Source organism: Notechis scutatus, chromosome 2 (assembly GCF_049901735.1).
Source record: "Notechis scutatus isolate UNSWTSFEM ecotype Mainland chromosome 2, rNotScu1.2, whole genome shotgun sequence".
Lineage (NCBI taxonomy): Eukaryota > Metazoa > Chordata > Lepidosauria > Squamata > Elapidae > Notechis > Notechis scutatus.
In genome coordinates this window covers 120,417,596-120,436,900 of record NC_142010.1, presented here as the reverse complement: position 1 = coordinate 120,436,900, position 19,305 = coordinate 120,417,596, and the positions used below count along the sequence as shown (strand labels likewise).

Here is a 19,305-nt window from a genome sequence, read left to right as displayed (position 1 = left end):
GAACTGGTTGTCTAGTAATATGGTGGCTAACTATATATTTGCTGTGTGGCTATAAACACTTTGGATGAAAGACTTGCTATGAAAGCATGGTTTTGGTTAAGAAAAAAGTAGCTGGTCTTCAAAAACTTTGAAACTTTGGAGTGCATAGTTGCTTTAAACATACAGTGTCTTTATGATGATCTCCACTTCTAATGGATTTAGAAAAAAATAATGATGGGAAAGGAGACTCATCCTTTGTGTATACCATCCATCAGATTAGCATATTTTGTCAAAATGCAGATATAATGTTTTCTTTTTAAAAAAGGCCTTTGAAGTTTGCTTTGGGGTTTTGCTGAACTAATGCCTCTAACATGCAAGTCTTTCATATTTTTGATTATATGCACCTCAAATTTAGAAGCTCACTGGCTGCATGCAAGTCAGGAGATTGTCGATTTGCAACACACACATTCAACATGTTCAAGTTTTGGAAAGAATTGTGTTTCATCTTTTAAATTACTTAGCATTAGCACCTTCTTTTACCTGATACATGCAAATACTTCGCAAAACTTTTTTTTAATAGAGAAAGGGCAAGAGGGTTGCTGTTAGGAAAAGGAAAAAGTTCCTTTCATTGACTTTTGTGTTTATCAATTAGCATTGGAGCATTAAGAATTTGGTTACCTTGATTGCTACCTGTTAGATCATGGGTATCAAACTCGATTGCGTCAGTGATGTATGTGACATTTTTTGCCTTTGTGGAGCTGGAGTTGGCATGGCCTGTGCATGATGCATCTGGCCCATGGGCCACCAGTTTGACACCCCTGTGTTAGATTGTCTGGTTCTGATTTTAATTCCCAAATTTCAAAGCACATGGAGCAAAAATTACTTACCAAGGACGATTCCAGCTCCATCCAATTCTTGTTAGTATGGTAGATCACAACGTAAGCCCCTTCCACATACAATGCAATTTTTATAGTGTTGTTCATCTTATTTTTCAGAAATAATATGGAGAACATGTTTCCTCTGACATATAGGGTAGCAACCTCTCAATGCAGAGCTCCCTTTTCTTCTGGAAATTTCCCCACCCCAACACATCCAAGTGGATGTGATATCTTGCTGCTACCTCCCATATCCACCCATTCCTTCAGGATGTGACTTTACAGCCTTGCAGAGGATTGGGGGGGAAAAGGAAAGATATAGGCTAGTTATTGGCTGGCTGCCATTCTATGTGTTTTACCACTGGCCATCTGGGAAAGAAGGGAGGGAGGGAGGGAGGGAGGAAGGAAGGAGGGAAGGAAGGAGGGAGGTTATATTCTCTTTGTTTGGAAATTTGTCCAGCCTGCCAAAAAACAAGAGGATAGGTTAACAAATTAATCCAGTTGGGGATTAAGACATATACACCATTAGTTCCTGATAAGCACTGCACTTCTCAGTAGATAATTAGCAATCAGCCCTAATCAATAAGTTATTTTTTGTCCTGAGTAATTAATAATTACGGAGTGCTAACTCTACTATAATTAAACTCTGTGCTCCTTCCTGATGATTGTAATTTCAACTTTATATATAAACCACTGCAAGTAATGTAACCTTTTACTTCTACCTAAGATGATCCATTAGGACACCGGCTCTCTCTTTTTGACTTTTTTTTCCCCCCTTTCATTCTTCTGTTCCTATTTTCTTTACTACTCAAGCTGTTATCGATCAGCCTTTCTATAGTTGGCAGAGCTGATCATGCAACAAAGACACTGGCTGCAAACTTTGTAGGGAAATACAAGCTATATTAACTCCTGACTCCCAAAATACAGCCCCACACATAGGCTTCTGGAAACAGCAATCCCAGATGGAACTTTTTAAGTCAACCCAGACCATAAATAGGAGAAAGTATTTTAAATATACAATGGAAGGGGTGATATTTTTGCAGTAATACTGTAGTAACACATTACACTCCTATATTCTTAACATCTCACATCTTCCCAAATAATACAGCCGAAATAAGTACAACTTGGATTACAAAGGGTTTCTTTTTTAAATTAATATGCTGACATTTAACTTCTAGTCACTGAATTGATAGAGTTAAATCGCAGATGCAATCATATGGAAGGGATTTTTTTAAAAAATGGCCTGAATTCATTACAGGATCAAATTTTATCTTCCAAATCTACCACTTTCCTCCTTAATAAAGAAATTTTAAGATGGATGCCACCTCAAATCAAAATTAGTAATCATAATTTGAGATTTTCTCAGCTACAAACCTCACTTATTTTGCCTTATTTCACATAGAGTAATTGTGACCCAGAGCTTTTTTTTTTTTTTTAATAAAGTTTTATTTGGGTTTTCACACATACAAAATACAAGTAAAACATCTTTTTTGAAAATAGCTTGGTCCCAGGTTGAACTTCTTTATTCAGACACAAAACTCAATTTCATGCTCCTTTTTGTATTCTATTCCATATCTTATACTATTTTACATTTTCTATATAGTTTTTCCCTTCTTTTAATTTTCCCAATTTTATTTTGATTATCTCATCTCAATTCAAATCATTATATTTATACTTTTGTCTGTTCTGTTTCAATTTCATATTATCTTTTCTCATTAAACAAATTTTCTCCTGTAGTTACTAAATGGAGTATGACACCTTTATATCTTTTAATTACATCCATTCAACTCTTATTTAAACTTCAATATATACCTTAAGTGACCCAGAGCTTTGCTTCAATATATACCTTAAGTGACCCAGAGCTACATGTGTTCAATGCCAGCTGAGGTTTGTATAGTGCTTCATTCTGGGAACCATTGAAATGTTAGAGGCAAATCTGGTAGCTGTATCCAGTCATAATTATTTAATAAAAGCACATACATATTTAGGCTGCATTTATACTCAATATTTTAACTTAGAAAATGGACCACATCATGTGGATATTATTATTTTTCACCTGAGAAACCAACAACCCTCTGTCCTCTAATATATCATCCAGAAAGCAACAAGGAAAAAATATTTCAATAAATATCTGAAGAAGAACAGAGCAAATAAAATGTTCAAAAGTATGAAGTGAATTAATCATATTCAGCTTTGACATAATAGCTTGGAAATACCGGTATATATATATATAGGTTTGAACTGTTAGGACTGGCATTTGTTGGTGTAGCTAACAAGTGGCCAAAACATGGTAACATACAGGAAGAAAGAATGCAATCTGATGGTGGGGTGAAGCTTTAAGAATAACTAAAAAACAAGACAAGATGTGCAAAGAAAAAATGTGTGAAGAAAAATTTAGGGAAAAGTTAAACAACTTAATCAATTCAAGGAAATAACATGACCTTCCCTTGCTACAGTCAAAATAAACCCATAATAGGAGCAATTGATGATTTATCTGAATGTCTGCAATTCCATTCAAAAGCCTTATTTTATTTACCAGAGGTTTACAATCCATGCTTAAGGCTGGAAAGAGAAATTGAGTTCATTTGGATTCTATTAGAATGAGTGAGATACCATCACTTCACTCTGGCTGGCTGTAAATAACATGAATAGTCAGGAGAGAAGTCAAAAGGAAGGGAAGTGTCTACATTTTACTTTCTGCTTCCTCTTCTAAATTACTAACCATGCAATCCTATGGCTACATTGGAATGACTTTTTGTAGTATCACATAAATCCCCAGTGAGGACCCAAAATAAATATATACAATTATCTTACTGTTCAGAATATTGCTATGTGAGCTGGAATATAAACCAAGGAAAGGACAATTTTGCAAAGATAATATTCTTTTCATCAACCTTGAAAACCAACAAGCCAGTGGTGGGATTCAAATATTTTTACCACCGGTTCGGTGGGTGTGGCTTGGTGGGCAATGCTTTGCATGTGTGCACACACTTTGTGTGCGTGCGCGTCCCAAACGCGTACTTTGCGCAGGTGCAGAGGTGTTCTAAGTCACCCCCCTGCAAGCCTGCACTCTCCCGGTTGCTTCAGCAGCTGCCGCATGGCAAAGCAGCTGCACTTCAAATTCAGAGGATAAAGGTGAGTATGGGAGCCCAGGCGGGTGGGCCCAATAGCAGAGTGGTGGAGAGAACCGGTTCAGTCTCCGCTGCTCATTGACGCTACTGGCTCGATAGAACCGGGCCGAAACGGTAGAATACCACCACTGCAACAGGCCTTGGAAGATGTGAGAAATGCAAAATAACTATTGCCAATTTACATATTCCTTTTGTTTCCTCATATACTATTTTGCAAGTTTAATCTAAAAAGCTATTTGTTCAGAATACTTTTGCTCACCTCAGTATATAAAATCGTATTGCTATCTCAAGGGTCAAAAGTGGATGGTGGCTATATAGATGCAATCCCCCCCCCAGTCTGTGTAAAATGTCTTAGTTGATTGATTGATAATTGGCAGGTTACATACCCAATACTGCAAAAACAATTGTCTGACTAACATGACTTTATTATATTTGGGGTATTCTGTTCTTTATCCCTGCAAGTTGTGAGCAGTTAACTCACTGAATGGGGGGTGGGGAGAGACCATGGAATCATAGAAAAGCTGAGTTCTCACGTAAACCTAAACCATGATGAAGTTTGTTTATTCAGGCTTAAGTTATAATTTATGACTTAGGTCAGTCTTGCACATGGTAACCGTAAACTGCTCGCCTTTCATCCCCCAAAAAGGCTGAAAATGAAGCCAGCTTAAGAAACTGCTGTCTGAATTTCAATCTTCAGATACACAGCTACAAGTAAGAGCACAGTCATGGCCTAGATTGAATTAAATTACAGTGGAGAAGTGCACAGCTGGACTTGTGCTGAAGCAAGCTAGGAAACATCTCTTTTGAAGTGGAGCAGGAAAGTATAATTGCAGGCTGTCTCCATACCAAAATGTGGGTGGATTGAGGGTTATGTCTATTTAAATCTTCTCAATGCAACTGCTGAAGTGTTGTCCATCGGTGATTAGCAGTTGCACACGAGAAACTTTTTGAGCGATGAGTGAACCCAAACACTAAAGGAATATATATTATGCGTTTCACATGAAGAAGACATGAATCGAGGAGACATCTATATGTTTAGGCTTTGCAGCCCTTCAGTTCTGAGTAGAAAAAAAAATAGCCCGGAAAGCACAGAAATGTGAACGCAATGCAGTCTACAATCTGTTGAAGCAATCACATCTGTTTTCAAGATTATATGGCTGTAGAAAGCAGCTTCCCTGATATAAACACTTCATTCTGGATTAAAGGTGCAGCTGTTTTATTGAATCCTGCAAGTCTGCATTCTGGCTATTGGTGAAGGCCATTGGAAAACTTCAATGGATCTGGAATGCAGTATTTGGAGCAGTGATGGACATGCCTTAATATGCCTACAAGTATGGGACAGCCTGGGAGCTGCACTGGTTACCAGTATGCTTCAAGGTGCTGATTATGAACAGTACACGTAGTCCTCAACCTATGGCCACAGTGGAGCCCAAAATTTCCATTGCTAAGAAAGTGAGATTTGCCCTTTTTTATGACCTTTCTCGCCAAAGTCATTAAGTGAATCATTGCAGTTGATAATTTAGGAATGTGCTTGTTAGGCGAATCTGGCTTTCCCATTTACTTTGGATGCCAGAAGGGCGCTAAATGGGATCATGTGACCTTGGAAGACAGAAACCGTCATAAATACAGGCCAGCTGCCAAGCGTCCAAATTTGGATTGTGTGACCACAGCAGTGGTGGGATTCAATTTTTTTTACTACCGGTTTTGTTGGGCGTGGCTTGGTGGGTGTAGTGTGGCTTGGTGGACGTGGCTTGGTGTATGTGGCAGGGGAAGGATACTGCAAAATTTCCATTCCCTCCCCACCCCGACTAATCTGCTTTCCAGCTCCGTTCTCCTGTGCAGGGCAACAAAAGAAAACCCAGCCAATCAGCTTGGAGTCGGGAGGCAGAGAATAGATGGGGACGGGGCCAGTCAAAGGTGGTATTTGCCGGTTCTCCAAACTACTCAAAATTTCCGCTACTGGTTCTCCAGATCTTGTCAGAACCTGCTGAATACCACAGGGAGGCAGCACCAGTTGTGTGAAAAACGGTCATAAGTTACTTTTTTCAGTGTCGTAACTTTGAACTGTCATTAAATGAATGGTTGTAAGTCAAGGACTATATGTAAAGCGTTAAACAGCACAACATCAGGCCTGGTTATCTGAGGGAACATTTCCTTCCTGTGATGTCTGCCTATCCAGTACAAGCAGAGAGAGTTGGTGTGCTTTGGGTCTCTTCAATTCAACACTGTCATTCTTTGAGACCCAGGAAATGTGCCTTCCCTGGGCCTCTGCCTGCCCTCCAAAACAAGGTCCCCCTCATATCTGTATGGCTTCCAACCTTGATAGCATTTCTGGGCAGCTCTGAAGTACTAGATGGTCTCCCAAGCCTTCCTTAGGATTTCTGGGCTCATTAGATATATACATAGGTGTCAATGCTACTTGCCAGACTCACCATCTGTTCTTGTTCTCTTTTTTTTTTTACCCCGTTCTTCTTTTTTACCTTGTTATTACATTGTACTATTGCTGTTCTCTATATTGTTTGGTTTTCTCGTATGCCACCCAGAGTCAGTTTGGCGTCAGGAGGAGCCTAAATTGGATAAATAAAATGAATGTTGCAAAATACCACTCTCCAATCCAAAATGCGCTATATCTTTCCTATAACATCTAATTAAAGCCCCAAGTCTCCAAGTGTGTTTTTTAGACTAAGGAATTTAGTTTCCAAGATACACCTCCATTTCGCCCATTCCTTTCGTGTGCTTTTAAAATTTTCTGAACAATGCACAACAGCGCAGCAGTAGTTACACACAAATGTGATTTGTTCAACCACCTACAAGTCCACAGTGAAATGCTTTTGTGCTAATCCTCCTTCTATAGACTAACGTTCTAAAAAAACAATCATATTTTAAACCCAGTCAGCAGAGATGGAAACTTGCAAAATGAAAGGGGGGGGGGGGAAATCTGTAGGAGAAACAGAGTAGTTAACACCTGAGGGCAAGCATAATGCTAGGGACTGCGAGGCCAGTGGAGTTTTTTTTAAAAAAAAATCAGGTAAGGAAGAAAAAGGAACTCGGCAAGCACGAGTGAATCAATCAAAGAGACCATCATAGTTTCTGACACAGAGCCCTTCTGGAAAATATATTGCAAGTTTATCTGTTATGCTCTGGACTTAAATTACTAAGAAATTATAGCCTAGGTGCAAAGAAGAGGCAGCAGCTAGAGCCAGGGGCATTGAGAAGGCTTTGCCTTAATCAGTGTCTGAGCAGCTATAAATTTAGAGAAGAGGAAGTAGGCTTGTTATACGTGTGCCTTGGATATTTTAAACCACAGGAAAGAACAGAGTCTCTCCCATAATCATAGAACGATGGTCCCAGAAAGTGGGGGGAGGGGAGGCAAAGCAAAGGAAGGCAACATTTGAGGGCTGAGTCAGCCTTCTGAACTTTCAAATAGCTACAGACATTCATTACAGCATTTTATTTTACAATGTTTATAACAAAAACCTGGCAAACTCTGTGCAGAATGTACCACAAGGTCAAAGATATAACAATATGAAAACTCAGCACAAATTAAAATAGTAACGTGGTTACAATACAAATGAGCAAACGATTATGAAACAGTATGAACAATTAGTATAAGCAGTATGAAAAGAGTCTATTGGAGGTGGGGCGGGCAATAAACTTTAATAATTATAATTAAATATCACAGACAGCTTTTGAACTAACAGCTTATCTTAGAATCAAATGCATTATTAGATCAAAAGTGTCTTATCTTGCTTGGGGTCATCCATACCAGGGGTGGTGGGGAGAATATTCCACAGAATAGGGGCTGCCACTGAGAAAGCCTATCAGTTCACTGACATTTCACTGCTAGCAAGGCACCGCTTAACATATATTGGTCCTTGCTCTGAAATTTGGCCATTTTGCTGCTGAATGTCGGTGCTGCGATTTCAGAGCGCTTAAATGCCCCATGCAGTTACCTACCTTGAGCTGAAATATAGAAACAAGGTGAGTCATAACTGGAAACTTAATAGCCATGTGTGGAAAGTGATCCACACCTGAGTGAAGAATTGGCATTTTATTCTGAGAACAACTGCAAGCAGATGCTGAAGCACTTGCAGTGCCAAGGTCACTGGAACGGAACAAAATAGCACATTTGCCATTCTGCCTTTCTCTCTTCTTCTTCTGGGTTCCCTGCTGAACTCATCAAAGGAAGGCCTTTATTTCCCTTTATTTCTTTGCAAGGCTCCTTCTGGCACAAACATTGTTCCTCAACAGCTTCAAAGTCATTAAAAGCTATTGTAATTCAAAGACTCATTATCAGCTGAGAGAATCCTCCAGCAGCTTTCCCCTGCAACCTGGAGGGGGCAGCACACACAGCAACTGGAGTAATTCCTATAGAAGATGTAGTGTTCCTAGTGAAGGAATCCAAAAGTGTTCATTATACTAAAGTGTTGCAGCACATGGCCAGACAGCAGCTATCATGCTACTTACTCTGCTTAAATCTCTTTTATCATATATTCTCCATCCCTTAAACCTGCCGTTCTTGCTTATTTAGGAATAACAGAACCTTCATTTTATAGACATTAAAAAAAAAAAAAAAGACCTAAAGTCCTAACTTCACGTTCCCTCTGAAAAGCCAAAGAGCTGCTATAAGGGTATTTCAGAACAAGCTCCTTGTGAATCTCTCTGACAGAAATACAGGAATTGGGTTACTAGATTATTTGCAAATTTGCCTGAGAGAATTGTGAATACTAAATACAGTAACATTTGTTTCTTCTGAGTAAATTACTCAAAAATTGGGCTGCACGTTTATTTGACTTATGACTGCAAGCACATATTTGTACATGTAAATCTGTGTAAGAGTTTTTGGTTGAACAAACAATTGTGGGATTTGGATGTTATGCCTGGTACTTGTAGACAAGCTAGAATTGATTCCTGCAATTCATATCCAGTAGATGAAGCTGAACACATCTTGAGAATTCCAGGCTGGGGAAAACCACACTATTATTTACGTGATACACAATGCTTGAACGATACATAAATCTGATGGCTACATTTTTGTATATCACGTTGTGGTAATCAGCCTATAATGATTAGGTTATTATGGCTTAGTGGTGCTGCAAATTCACAGCTGGGCTGTCCAATAAATGCAATCGTCACCATGTCCTTCTTTTGAGCTCCCATACCCTCATTTTGTTTACTCACTTTTTAGAACTACATCTTGCCATTTAATACCAATGTGGAACTGACTATACTAAGCAATCCAGCTTCATTAAACATAGTTTGAATTTGAATTGTTTGAAACTAATCATAATTAATCACACTTTGAATATTACAGAAAACTGGAGTTAAGCCAAAATGGGATATAAGCTTTTGAACAACATTTTCATTCCAAAATATAAATAGATGGCTATGAAAGTTAGGAAGTTCCCAGACTTACTAAACTACAGATCAACAAGCTGTTGTTCCTTATATTTAGTAGACTACAATAAATAATGCTTGGCTATTGGCTATGTTGTCTGGAGCCAATCAAAATTCAGTCTAAAGCTTCTGAAGAACAACAGGTTGCTTGTTTCTACCTTACCAATGGTTTTCTTTCTTTCTTTCTTTCTTTCTTTCTTTCTTTCTTTCTTTCTTTCTTTCTGTCTGTCTGTCTGTCTGTCTGTCTGTCTGTCTGTCTGTCTGTCGCATGGCATATCATACATGGTTTCCCATTGTTGAATTTCTCGTTGGAAACTGTCCTATTCTAAAAGCAGTTAAAACTTGAACATTGAACTTCTGCCTCCCTCTTGCTTCTCTCTGTCTCTCTTTTTCCTCCACCACCTCCATTCCAGTTCCGCCTCTCTTTGGAAAAGCAAGGAGGAAAATGGTTCCCTTGCACCTCCAAGAACAGCACATTCCAAACAAGCACAATAAGGGTTCTGTGCAGTCTGAAGTGTTACCTCTTGATAGATAAGGAGTGGATGCAAAAAAATGTCAAAAAGATAGATGTGTTTCTTAGAGGAATGAATAGGTGGAAAACAAGCAACAGTTTTCTTGGCACTTGGAGAGATTTCAGAATGGCCTTGGGTAAGGCGCTCTGGAGTCAAGACAAAAAAGAACTTTCAACTGACTGCATTTCCCATCTGTTGTCCTACTTTTATTACTTTGGGGAGGAAGAGGGTTAAATGAAGCAGTTAAAGTTGCATCCAGCTTCAGGCAGAAGAAAGCATCTCATCTCACCTTCAGTAGGATATTCTGATTTTAAAACTGAAACAAAACAAAAACCAAAAGATGCTCCAATAATTTCAAGCCCTGCCACATAAGTCAGATTTCTTAGTTTTAGCCATGGCTGGAAGAGAAACCAGAGTGTCCCTGAGAGCAATAGCCCCTGCAAAGCGAATTTCCTGCTGCACGAGTTACTGAAGAACAAGAGATGAGTCCTTTCAGTTATACTTTCAATGACAGACATTGAGAGAGGAATCGGCAAGCCAGTTTTACAGCTTCACAAAGAGCTGTCTGGACTCTCCTTTGAGAGAGCAACCGTCCTCTCAGATCACTGGTTGAACAAGCAGTTCAAAAAAGAAAATGGCTACTGAAGCTGATGTCTTACAGTCAGAACAGCACTGAGGGAAGAGAGGGACAGAGGCCAGGAGGGAACTCCACAGATGACTGCTCCTGACATAAAGCAGCACCTCAGGATTCTTTGCCCATGCACTCTAGAGTCTAGACTGTCTGTCGGGAAGGTCTGCTCCTGGCATGTCACTTCATGCTGGATCACCTGAAGCCAACCTTAGTCTGCCTCACCAACAGGTTGGTTGGTTATAAAATTGGGGCTGTGTCCCAAGGATGTGTCTTCAACAAACATTACCTGGGCAGCTTCATGTTGCAGCAATCAGGAGCCCAGTGTCCCAAGTCGCACTTCCAGAAATTTGGAGAATATATATTGGACTACACTGTGATTTATTGGACATGTAGTTCAAAGCATCTAGAGATCCCTGCAATATTGTATATTAATTATTTTGAATCACTGGATTTCACAACCATTGTCAGGCATTTTGAGCAACCCTGATTAGAATAGGTCATATGTATCAGTCTCATACATCTCTGGTGAATCTTATTTCTTCCAGCTGTAAAATAGGAACTGAACCATTTTCACCTCACTATGGTGTTAATAGAAAAGAGAATCAACTTTACCCAAGTAAGAAAAGATACCTTATCAACATTAGTTCAAAGGAGAAAAAAGATGTTTTCAGTTGCCTTTGATTTGCTCACACCATTAGATCTATTTGGTTCAGGAATATCTATGCTAATTGGCAGCAATTTTCTATAATTTCATTTTTTCTACAATTTCAGACAGCTATTTTAGTTATCAGGGATTTCATTCATTCATTCATTCATTCATTCTACTGGAATACTGCCAAAATTAATATAGATTCATGGTGCTTTACAAAAACCACCCATAAACAGAATGTTCATAATAAGTATAAACAGATTAAAAACAAGAATCAAAATTTGAAAATACAAACTTAGAGTACTTGTAATAATGAAAATACAATTATAATCAAATCAAACATCAAATAAAATTAACAAATCAATTTAGGGAAATTCAAGATAAAGTAAGGATGGCAATAATAAATCATTCTCCAAAAACTCTTCAGAGGACTTCCATCTGCTGTAGTTTCCAGAAGATTAGAAGGGATGGAAGAAGGCTTAAGTCCAAGTAGTTGCCATTCTACAAGTTTGGAGCATTGGCTAAAAATAATTTTAGTTTAGTTTACTTTATTATCATTGCATCTCATACAACGAAATTAAATATGCCTCATTGTTTTCATTTCTTCATGAAAAGTAAAATACTGAGAGATGTATTGGACGCCCTATTCAGGTAGTAGTAGGTGTTATTATAGTTACTTAGGCAATAATCCATATACAGTAGGACATAGTACCGTGTTTCTCATATAATAAGGCCAGGTCTTATTTTATTTTTTTTGAGCCCTGAAAAAAATGGCTAGGCCATCTTTTCGGGGGTGACTTAATTTCCCCCCCCTTGCATCTTTGCGTGGGCGGGCAGCGACGGCTTGGATGTTGACCTCGGCGTTGGTGGGGCACCTCGTATCGGGGTCAACGCAGGCAGCACCATATCCAGGTGTGCAACAAAAGTACTTCCTAACGGCAAGCCCCCCCATCATTCCGCATGTTTTAATATAGGCCTTAATTTGTGGGGAGGGGCTTAATTTCATTTCATGCCTATAAAACATGCTGGGACTTCCTATTGGGGGAGGCCATATTGTTGGAGAAACAGGGTAGGTCAAATCCAGCACTTTGAATTGTATCCATAGGTCACTAGTAACCCATGTACGTGCAAACCATGGGTGTAATAATGTTCCTGGTAAATACCAGTAGTTTACATCAATTATAATTCCCAGGTGGTTTCCATGCACTCTCACTGAGTACAGTACTGTTATAGTTCTATTCGGAAGGAATAAGGACATCAGCTTGCAAGAGCCTTGTGCTCTAGATAGGAGCTGCACTAGCCAAAGTTGGACAAAAGCCCTCCTGCCCATCCAATGACTCAGGAGTTCTCCCAAGTCACAGACAATTCTTCCTCAAGAGTTATTGCCACTCTACTGAGACATAACATTGCAATAGTCTGAAAACCTAAACCAGGGGTGTCCAACCTTGGCAACTTTAAGACTTGTGGACTTCAACTCCCAGAATTCCTCAGCCAGCTGCTGGCTGAGGAATTCTGGGAGTTGAAGTCCACAAGTCTTAAAGTTGCCAAGGTTGGACACCCCTGACCTAAACGGACACACAATAACTCCATATGGCTTAGATTTAATTTCAACCTCTCATTGCATCTAGGCTAACAGAGACTCCAAAAACCAGGACAAGAGTTCTGTTACATCTCTGGCACAGTCTGGAATTATGATATATAAGGTATCATTGCGTATTGACAGTATTACATCTCAAGATGATGGATGACCTCTGCCAGTGATTTTACATAGATGTTCAACAAATGGATTGTTATGCGGAAGACTGAGGGAAAATCTCTTTAGTGCCTCTTGAAGGTCTAATGCAGTCATCCCCTCTTCCAAATAAGAACTGATAATCTCCCAGAATCAGCCACCTATATACCTCACCTTGATCTCTGAAGGAGCCAGGAACACAGATAGCAGAAATCAGCAAGGGTGCTGATTTCCTGTCCTCTTTATCATAATGCATAGGCCCCCAAAGAATCCCAGATAACATTCTTCAGTCAACCTTCTGACCCCATCCACAAGGAGTCAACATTCTGATAAATTTGAGTGCTACAAAATGGTTTAATAGCCAGAGAGGACCCAGGTGGCAACTTCCACCCACTTCCTCCACAGAATAAGGGAAAAGAAGTATTTGTTTATTAAATTTATGTGCCTCCCATCTCATCTAGAGATGATTCTGGGTAGCTTACACACGTTAAAGCCAGTAAACATTAAAATGAATAAAACAATAAATAATAATGTTATTAAAATAAGGGGGGAGAAAGTGTTTGCCTATTTAGTTCAATATTGTCTCCTATGACCCTAGCCCTCCAAAATCTCAGACAGAAACCCCCCCACCTACTCACCCTCATTTTCTTCCATCTGATATTTTTTTAAAATTGGAGATGAACTGACATGCAGGTTTGTTGCCTGAAAACTATGGTCATATTTTCTCCAGTTTCTTTCCGAAGGTCAACCTATTAAATCAGCAAGTAAAGCTGTTCATAACTTGGAGATAAGTATTATCACCTCTATTTTCTGCAGGTCAAACTAATATTAACATATAGGAAAATGACCAGAAGAAACCAAAGTTGGTTCTTCTGCTGTTAAATAGCGTATCTCTTAAAACTCTGGTGACATTATTGAATAATCTGTAGTAGGTGTGAAACATTGTGTTGATTATAAAGTCCCAAATATCATAAAGATACTGGATAGAGATGGCTAGGCATTCTAAATATTTTCTGACATTATTGGCAAGGCAAAAATGAGGACCCAGAGTGTTAGGGACAACATGCTGACTCTGTAAACTGCTTAGTGAGGGCTGTAAAACACTATTGAAGCAGTATATAAATCAAAGTGCTATTGCTAAAATGGTACCTTTTCCTCAGAAATCAGAGAGGTACATTCCCAGAAATTACTAAGGAATAGGGGAAATGTGAATAGTATAATTACAATTGCTGATCCCCCTCTTTGTGAATGTACAGCACAATATGGGTATAGTTATAATATTCTTATAGAATTATTCTTCATTCACAACATATATAAATTATGCAAATACCACAAAGGTAAGAGGATATCCTTGAACAACTGCACAAGAGAAACTCTCTTGCATCCCCAAAATATGTCATAAAACAAAAGCATTCTCCATTTCCTCCTCTTGCCTTTTCACATCATATGATGTGTCTGAGAGGCTTCATTGGCTAGTCAGTGCAACTAAATCAATTGTCTCTGCTTAGAGAGGGAGTCTATTTATGTATCTCATTCAGATAACAGAAGTAACTGAAAATAGTCTGCACAGCATAAGAGCATTCCAGAGGCAATTAGCTTATCAGTAGGTTCTGAGGTAGTTTGTGGCATTTGCCAACTCATGGGCTGTCATGGAAGGATAGTCTCCAATGACCTTTTCTCAATGACATACTTTATTTGACTCATACTACTGATAACAAGGCTCCAGCCAGCTCTATGGTGAAGAAAAATGGACAGAAGGGTATCAAATATAGTGGCTGGTGATTTGGGAGGAGACAGAAAGAGAGGAAGGATTTTAGCAACTAATATTTGAATTTACCTGACCTTCCCCCCAGGACTGGGATGCAAACATCTGAGGATCATTAGATAGCAACAGAAGACAGAAAAATCCAACTGCCATCTAAGTGGCTGTCCATATTTTTGAAGCCTAGATCTGGTAATTCTGCCAAAGGTCTTAAATGATTGTTTGCTGGAAGAGGCATTCTATAGCAGGGGTCTCCAATCTTAGTAACTTTAAGACTTGTGGACTTCAACTTCAATTCTGGGAGTTGAAGTCCACAAGTCTTAAAGTTGCTAAGGTTCTGTAGCATCTCAGAGCCCATTGGAGTGGACAACTACTTTAAATAAGTATATAATCATATAATAAGAAACCATATTTTAGTAAAGCAGCAAAATACATTCAAGGGAATGAAAACAGCACATGGCTTACAAATCCAATCATGTATTTTCATTCATTGAGACTTCTGCCATCCTCCTTATCCACATTCTTTTTTTGGTCAAATCGTGGATCATGAAAGAAGTTATGTATCATTTTGAGACACATCTCTTTGGTAACAAATTTTCCAGTCTTTGCAATAAGGAGCCTCGGAAATCCATTTTAATCTCATTGGGTCCTCCTGTGATCATCCCTTGTTTCCAAACTTCCTTGTGGTCTCCAAGAACCGAGCACCAGCAGTTTCCCTGAGTTCAAACAGGTCCATCCTCCTGCCTGGTGACTGTAAATTCTATTCATGGCTTTATTGTTATCTTGACAGGTCAAGAGACAGAAAATGAGGAGCGAGGAAGGTGTTTGGATGAGATATATGCACATTGTAAAACCTGCTCCAGTTATTTAAAGCGAACATTTGGATAACTAACCAAATATCAGATCAGCCCAAAGGAGGGGGGGAAGGGAGCGGGGTGAGCAAGGGAAACCTCAGAAAGTCTTAAGACCACCAAGGTTTTGATACTGTAAAAGAAGAAGAGAAAAAATGTGCTTGTAGAAATTGGCCTATAGACAAATCAAATCTTTATTGTGGCCACTAGTTAGGTAAAAATGAAATTTAACTCTGGAAAGTAGCCAACTTAATCTTTCTGGTTCATGCTGGGTACCAAGAATATCATATTTAATAAAATATTTTTTTTTAAAGATCTCTGCCTTAATTTTTTTCTCTCCTTCATTTTCTCTCTCCTTCCTAAACAATTTTCATTTTTTCTTTCGCAGGACATCAAACAACCCCCTCCCTTTCCTTTTGCAAGTCACCATACGCTTTTAAAAGATCTTTTAACAAGTGGATTAAAAAAGAAAAGATCTGGAAAAGACAATCCCCTGTCCACATATTTGTTTGGCAACCTGTATTTCCCCTCCCACCCTTCCAGCTGCTTCAACAACAACAACAACCAAAACTGGGATATAATCAGAGTTGTAGTGCCAAGAGCTCCAGGGAGCCTCCGGCTTGTGGGTACAATATCGGTGGCCATGAAATACTGGCGCTCTCAAGGGAGGGACGGGGGACGAGAAGAGAATGTGGCAGATCTCCGTTGCTCCAGCCCCGCCCGCCGGAATGCGTCCGAAAGAGAGAAGAGAGCCCCTGTTTTGGCTCCTCCAGTCAAATCCACCAGGCGCATCACTCCAAGCCGAACGTGAAGCGGAGGACGCGGGAGGAAGAGGCGGCGGCGGGAGAGAGAGAGGCGCGGAGGCTCAACGACGCCCCTCGGGCGAGCCCCCTACTTCTCTCCTCCGGGCTGCTTTTAGAGGCCGGCCCACCTGTAAGCGGCGCCTGAAATGCGTTTCTCTCCAGGCAACGCACGGTTGGGGGGGGGGGGGGGGAGATGAGAAAAACAGGTCAACCTCGTTTACTCCCGCCTTTTTCAGCACCGCGGCTTTAGTTTTGGCGAGGATGAGCGCGCGTCTGAAGGAGATTCCCCGTTTCTCTTCCCCTCCCCAAAAGCACCGGGTGGATTTTCCCTCATCCTGAAGGGGGAAAAAGCCACGTTTTTTTCCCCGGGAGGGGCCGAAATGGGTCTTTCTTCGCCCCGGTTCTTTTCTACACATCTCTAAAGGGCTGTCTCACGTGTTGCATTCAGTATCCCGGGAAGTTCTCGGCATCCCAGGGCAGCCGGCTTTCATAGTACGGTATTTAACTCCTCTCACACAGGCGCCCCCCAACACGTCTCCTCAGAAAAAGCAGCTTCTATTCTCGAAGGAAAAACCGCAGTTTCTCCAGAGGCAGAGGCGGCTCGGACTTTTAGAAAAAGCCTTCCGCCCTGAGGATATACAAATTTTAGCCAAGCCAAGTTCTTCCTCTCCCTCAGAAATTGCGCAGCCCAATCCGGTGTATTTTAGTAGAAAACAACTCGCTTTCGCGCTTACTCGGATTAAGTCTTCCGAAGCTCACTGTGAGCTTTGCAATTGTGTTTGGTTCTAATCGAGATGTCCTCCAACAACAGATTTTAGATTTCTTTTTCTCTTCATGAACTGAGGGGTTGTCTTGTTTCACCTTTTTTGTTAACTCAAACACCAGTTATTTTCAAATAGGTGTAGATCCACTATACACACACTCACACACAAATTCACACTGCTCTTTCTGCTCTATTACTCCCCAACACACATCACATACACACCGTTTCCTTTTAAAGATCCTTTTATCTTCCTTAAATGTCTGGCGTCTGCCTCTCTCCTCGTCTCTCTCTCTCTCTTCCACACTTTGTTTTGATCTCTTGATTACTTTTGAGTAAACCTTTCATTCCTGCAAATCACCAGGGACAAAACTTCGCCACTCGTACCCTCCATCGTCAAAACAAATCGCTTCCCTCCTCCCCTCCCCTCCATCCACCTCAGTCAAAACACGGATCGGACCAAATGGGGTGGGGGGAGTCGCCATAAATTCCCAGGTCCTCACGAGCTCTTTTATCCACCTAGCCCCTTCCATTAACCAATCACAAACAGGGGGGGGGGATCGATCAACTTCGTTATGCTTAACTCCTTGGAAAAAGTCAAACGCATCCCGCATCCGAAGTATTTGCAGGTATCACATCGGTTGCCATCCAGCAGCTCCCGGGAATTTAGGCCCCCTCGGTGTTGCCACCCCCCCGGAACTATAAAGACAAAAACAGTCCGTGGGGACTCCGTGACCAGACATACCCCTCGAATTACCTTGGCCTTTGACCGAAGAGATGCCCAGAAGAGCGAAGAGCGCGCCACACAGTATCCTTCCGCAGCTGCCAATCCCGGCCATGGTTTCCCAGAGGCGGGGCAAGGCTGAGGATGGAAGAGAACTTCTGGAGTTTGGGGAAGGTCTTGTGAAAGGTCTGTCCACCTATAATCCCGTGTTTCGCTCTTGATTGCCTTCCAAAATGGGCCGGAAGCTTTGCCACGGGGTAGCGATCTTCGGTCCTCTCACTTTTACTGACTTCTTGGCCAGACCGCCTTGGACACTCGCTCCATTCCCAAGAAGGCTCAGCGAATCCGGGAGAGGGCGATTTTAATCCCGGCCACCCCTCTTCCCCGATCAATTCTTCCCCAAAGTCTGAGGAAGAACGGGAGACTGCGACATCGGTCATCAACCCCACATCGCCATCCTTCCAAAAGGGCTAGGCGGAAAGGGAGAAAACGATCCTGCACTGCGGGGCAGAATCGGCAGCAGCCGCGGAGAAGAAGAAAGGAGGCGACGACGCCGCGTCCTTGGGATCGCAGAGGCTCAACAGGGTGGATCGGTAGCGGCGGGGGGGAAGGAAGGAAAGGAGAAGTCCGAATGAAATTATTCAGAAGTCCGTGCTCCTCAAAACATACTTGGGAGGCTTCGGGAAGGAGAGCCGTGTGGAGCGAGCGGGTAACGGCAGCGAGAGATCCACAGTCACACCTACCAAATCCCAGAGGGAGGAGCGAAGTTTTGTCTCGGCAAGCGCCGCAGCTGGCGTTCAGGGCCGAACGAAAAGTTTTGGGGAGGGGGAATCCGGTCTGGGGGCTTTCTCCCCTCCCCGAATCCTCCTCAACTCGCCTCCCGAGCGGTTCTCATGGCGGGAGGCAGCGGGCTGCTTCGCTCTCGCCTCTCTCCGACATCCCGAAGGCGAGCCAGCCTGGGTTTGGAAGACAGCCGGCCGGACGTCTCTCTCTCCAGGGCTTCTCCGGCGGGCGCGCTTCGTTTGCTACCCTCCCGCTCCTGGCTCGGCAGCGGAGTGAGCCAGGATCAGCAGAGCCAGGAGCGGCTGCAACCTCAGCCAGGGATAGGCGGAGAAAGAGAGAGGCCGGCATTGCCACCTAGTGGCCCAGGCCGGAAAGAGCGACCGACGCGCGCTCAGCTAAGGCAGAGACGCCGCAGGTCTGATGTGCGGCTTAGCAGAGCTATTGTTAAGAGGAGCGTGGATACGTGCGCCCGAGTCCGCACGAAGGTGTGCGAGAGACACTCTCCCCCCCCTCCGCTCCACCAACAACTATCCCTTCAGAAAAGCTGCCAGCTCCTGCAGGTTTTGCATTTGAGTTGGTCCCTTTGCCTCCTGCGGTGCGAAAATCGGAAGCTGGAAGTGACCAGGGGCTAAGTTTTATTTTATTTTATTTTATTTTATTTTATTTTATTTTATTTTATTTTATTTTATTATTTTATTTTATTTTATTTTATTTTA

At 41.5% G+C, this 19,305-nt stretch overlaps 1 protein-coding gene across 2 annotated transcripts in view; it reads right to left on the bottom strand.

Annotated features, from left to right (window-relative positions):
* The window catches only part of SDK2 (sidekick cell adhesion molecule 2), a 419,219-nt gene extending 400,176 nt beyond the window's left edge, over positions 1 to 19,043 (bottom strand). Inside the window, exon 1 of one of the 2 annotated variants that reach the window (XM_087956031.1) lies at positions 17,840 to 19,043. In XM_087956031.1, coding sequence (XP_087812157.1) covers positions 17,840 to 17,921 — 82 coding nt within the window. In that variant the 5' untranslated portion in view covers positions 17,922 to 19,043. The remainder of the gene's footprint in view (positions 1 to 17,839) is intronic. The other variant, XM_087956030.1, reaches the window with a different exon arrangement.
* Between the last annotated feature and the right edge of the window lie 262 nt (positions 19,044 to 19,305).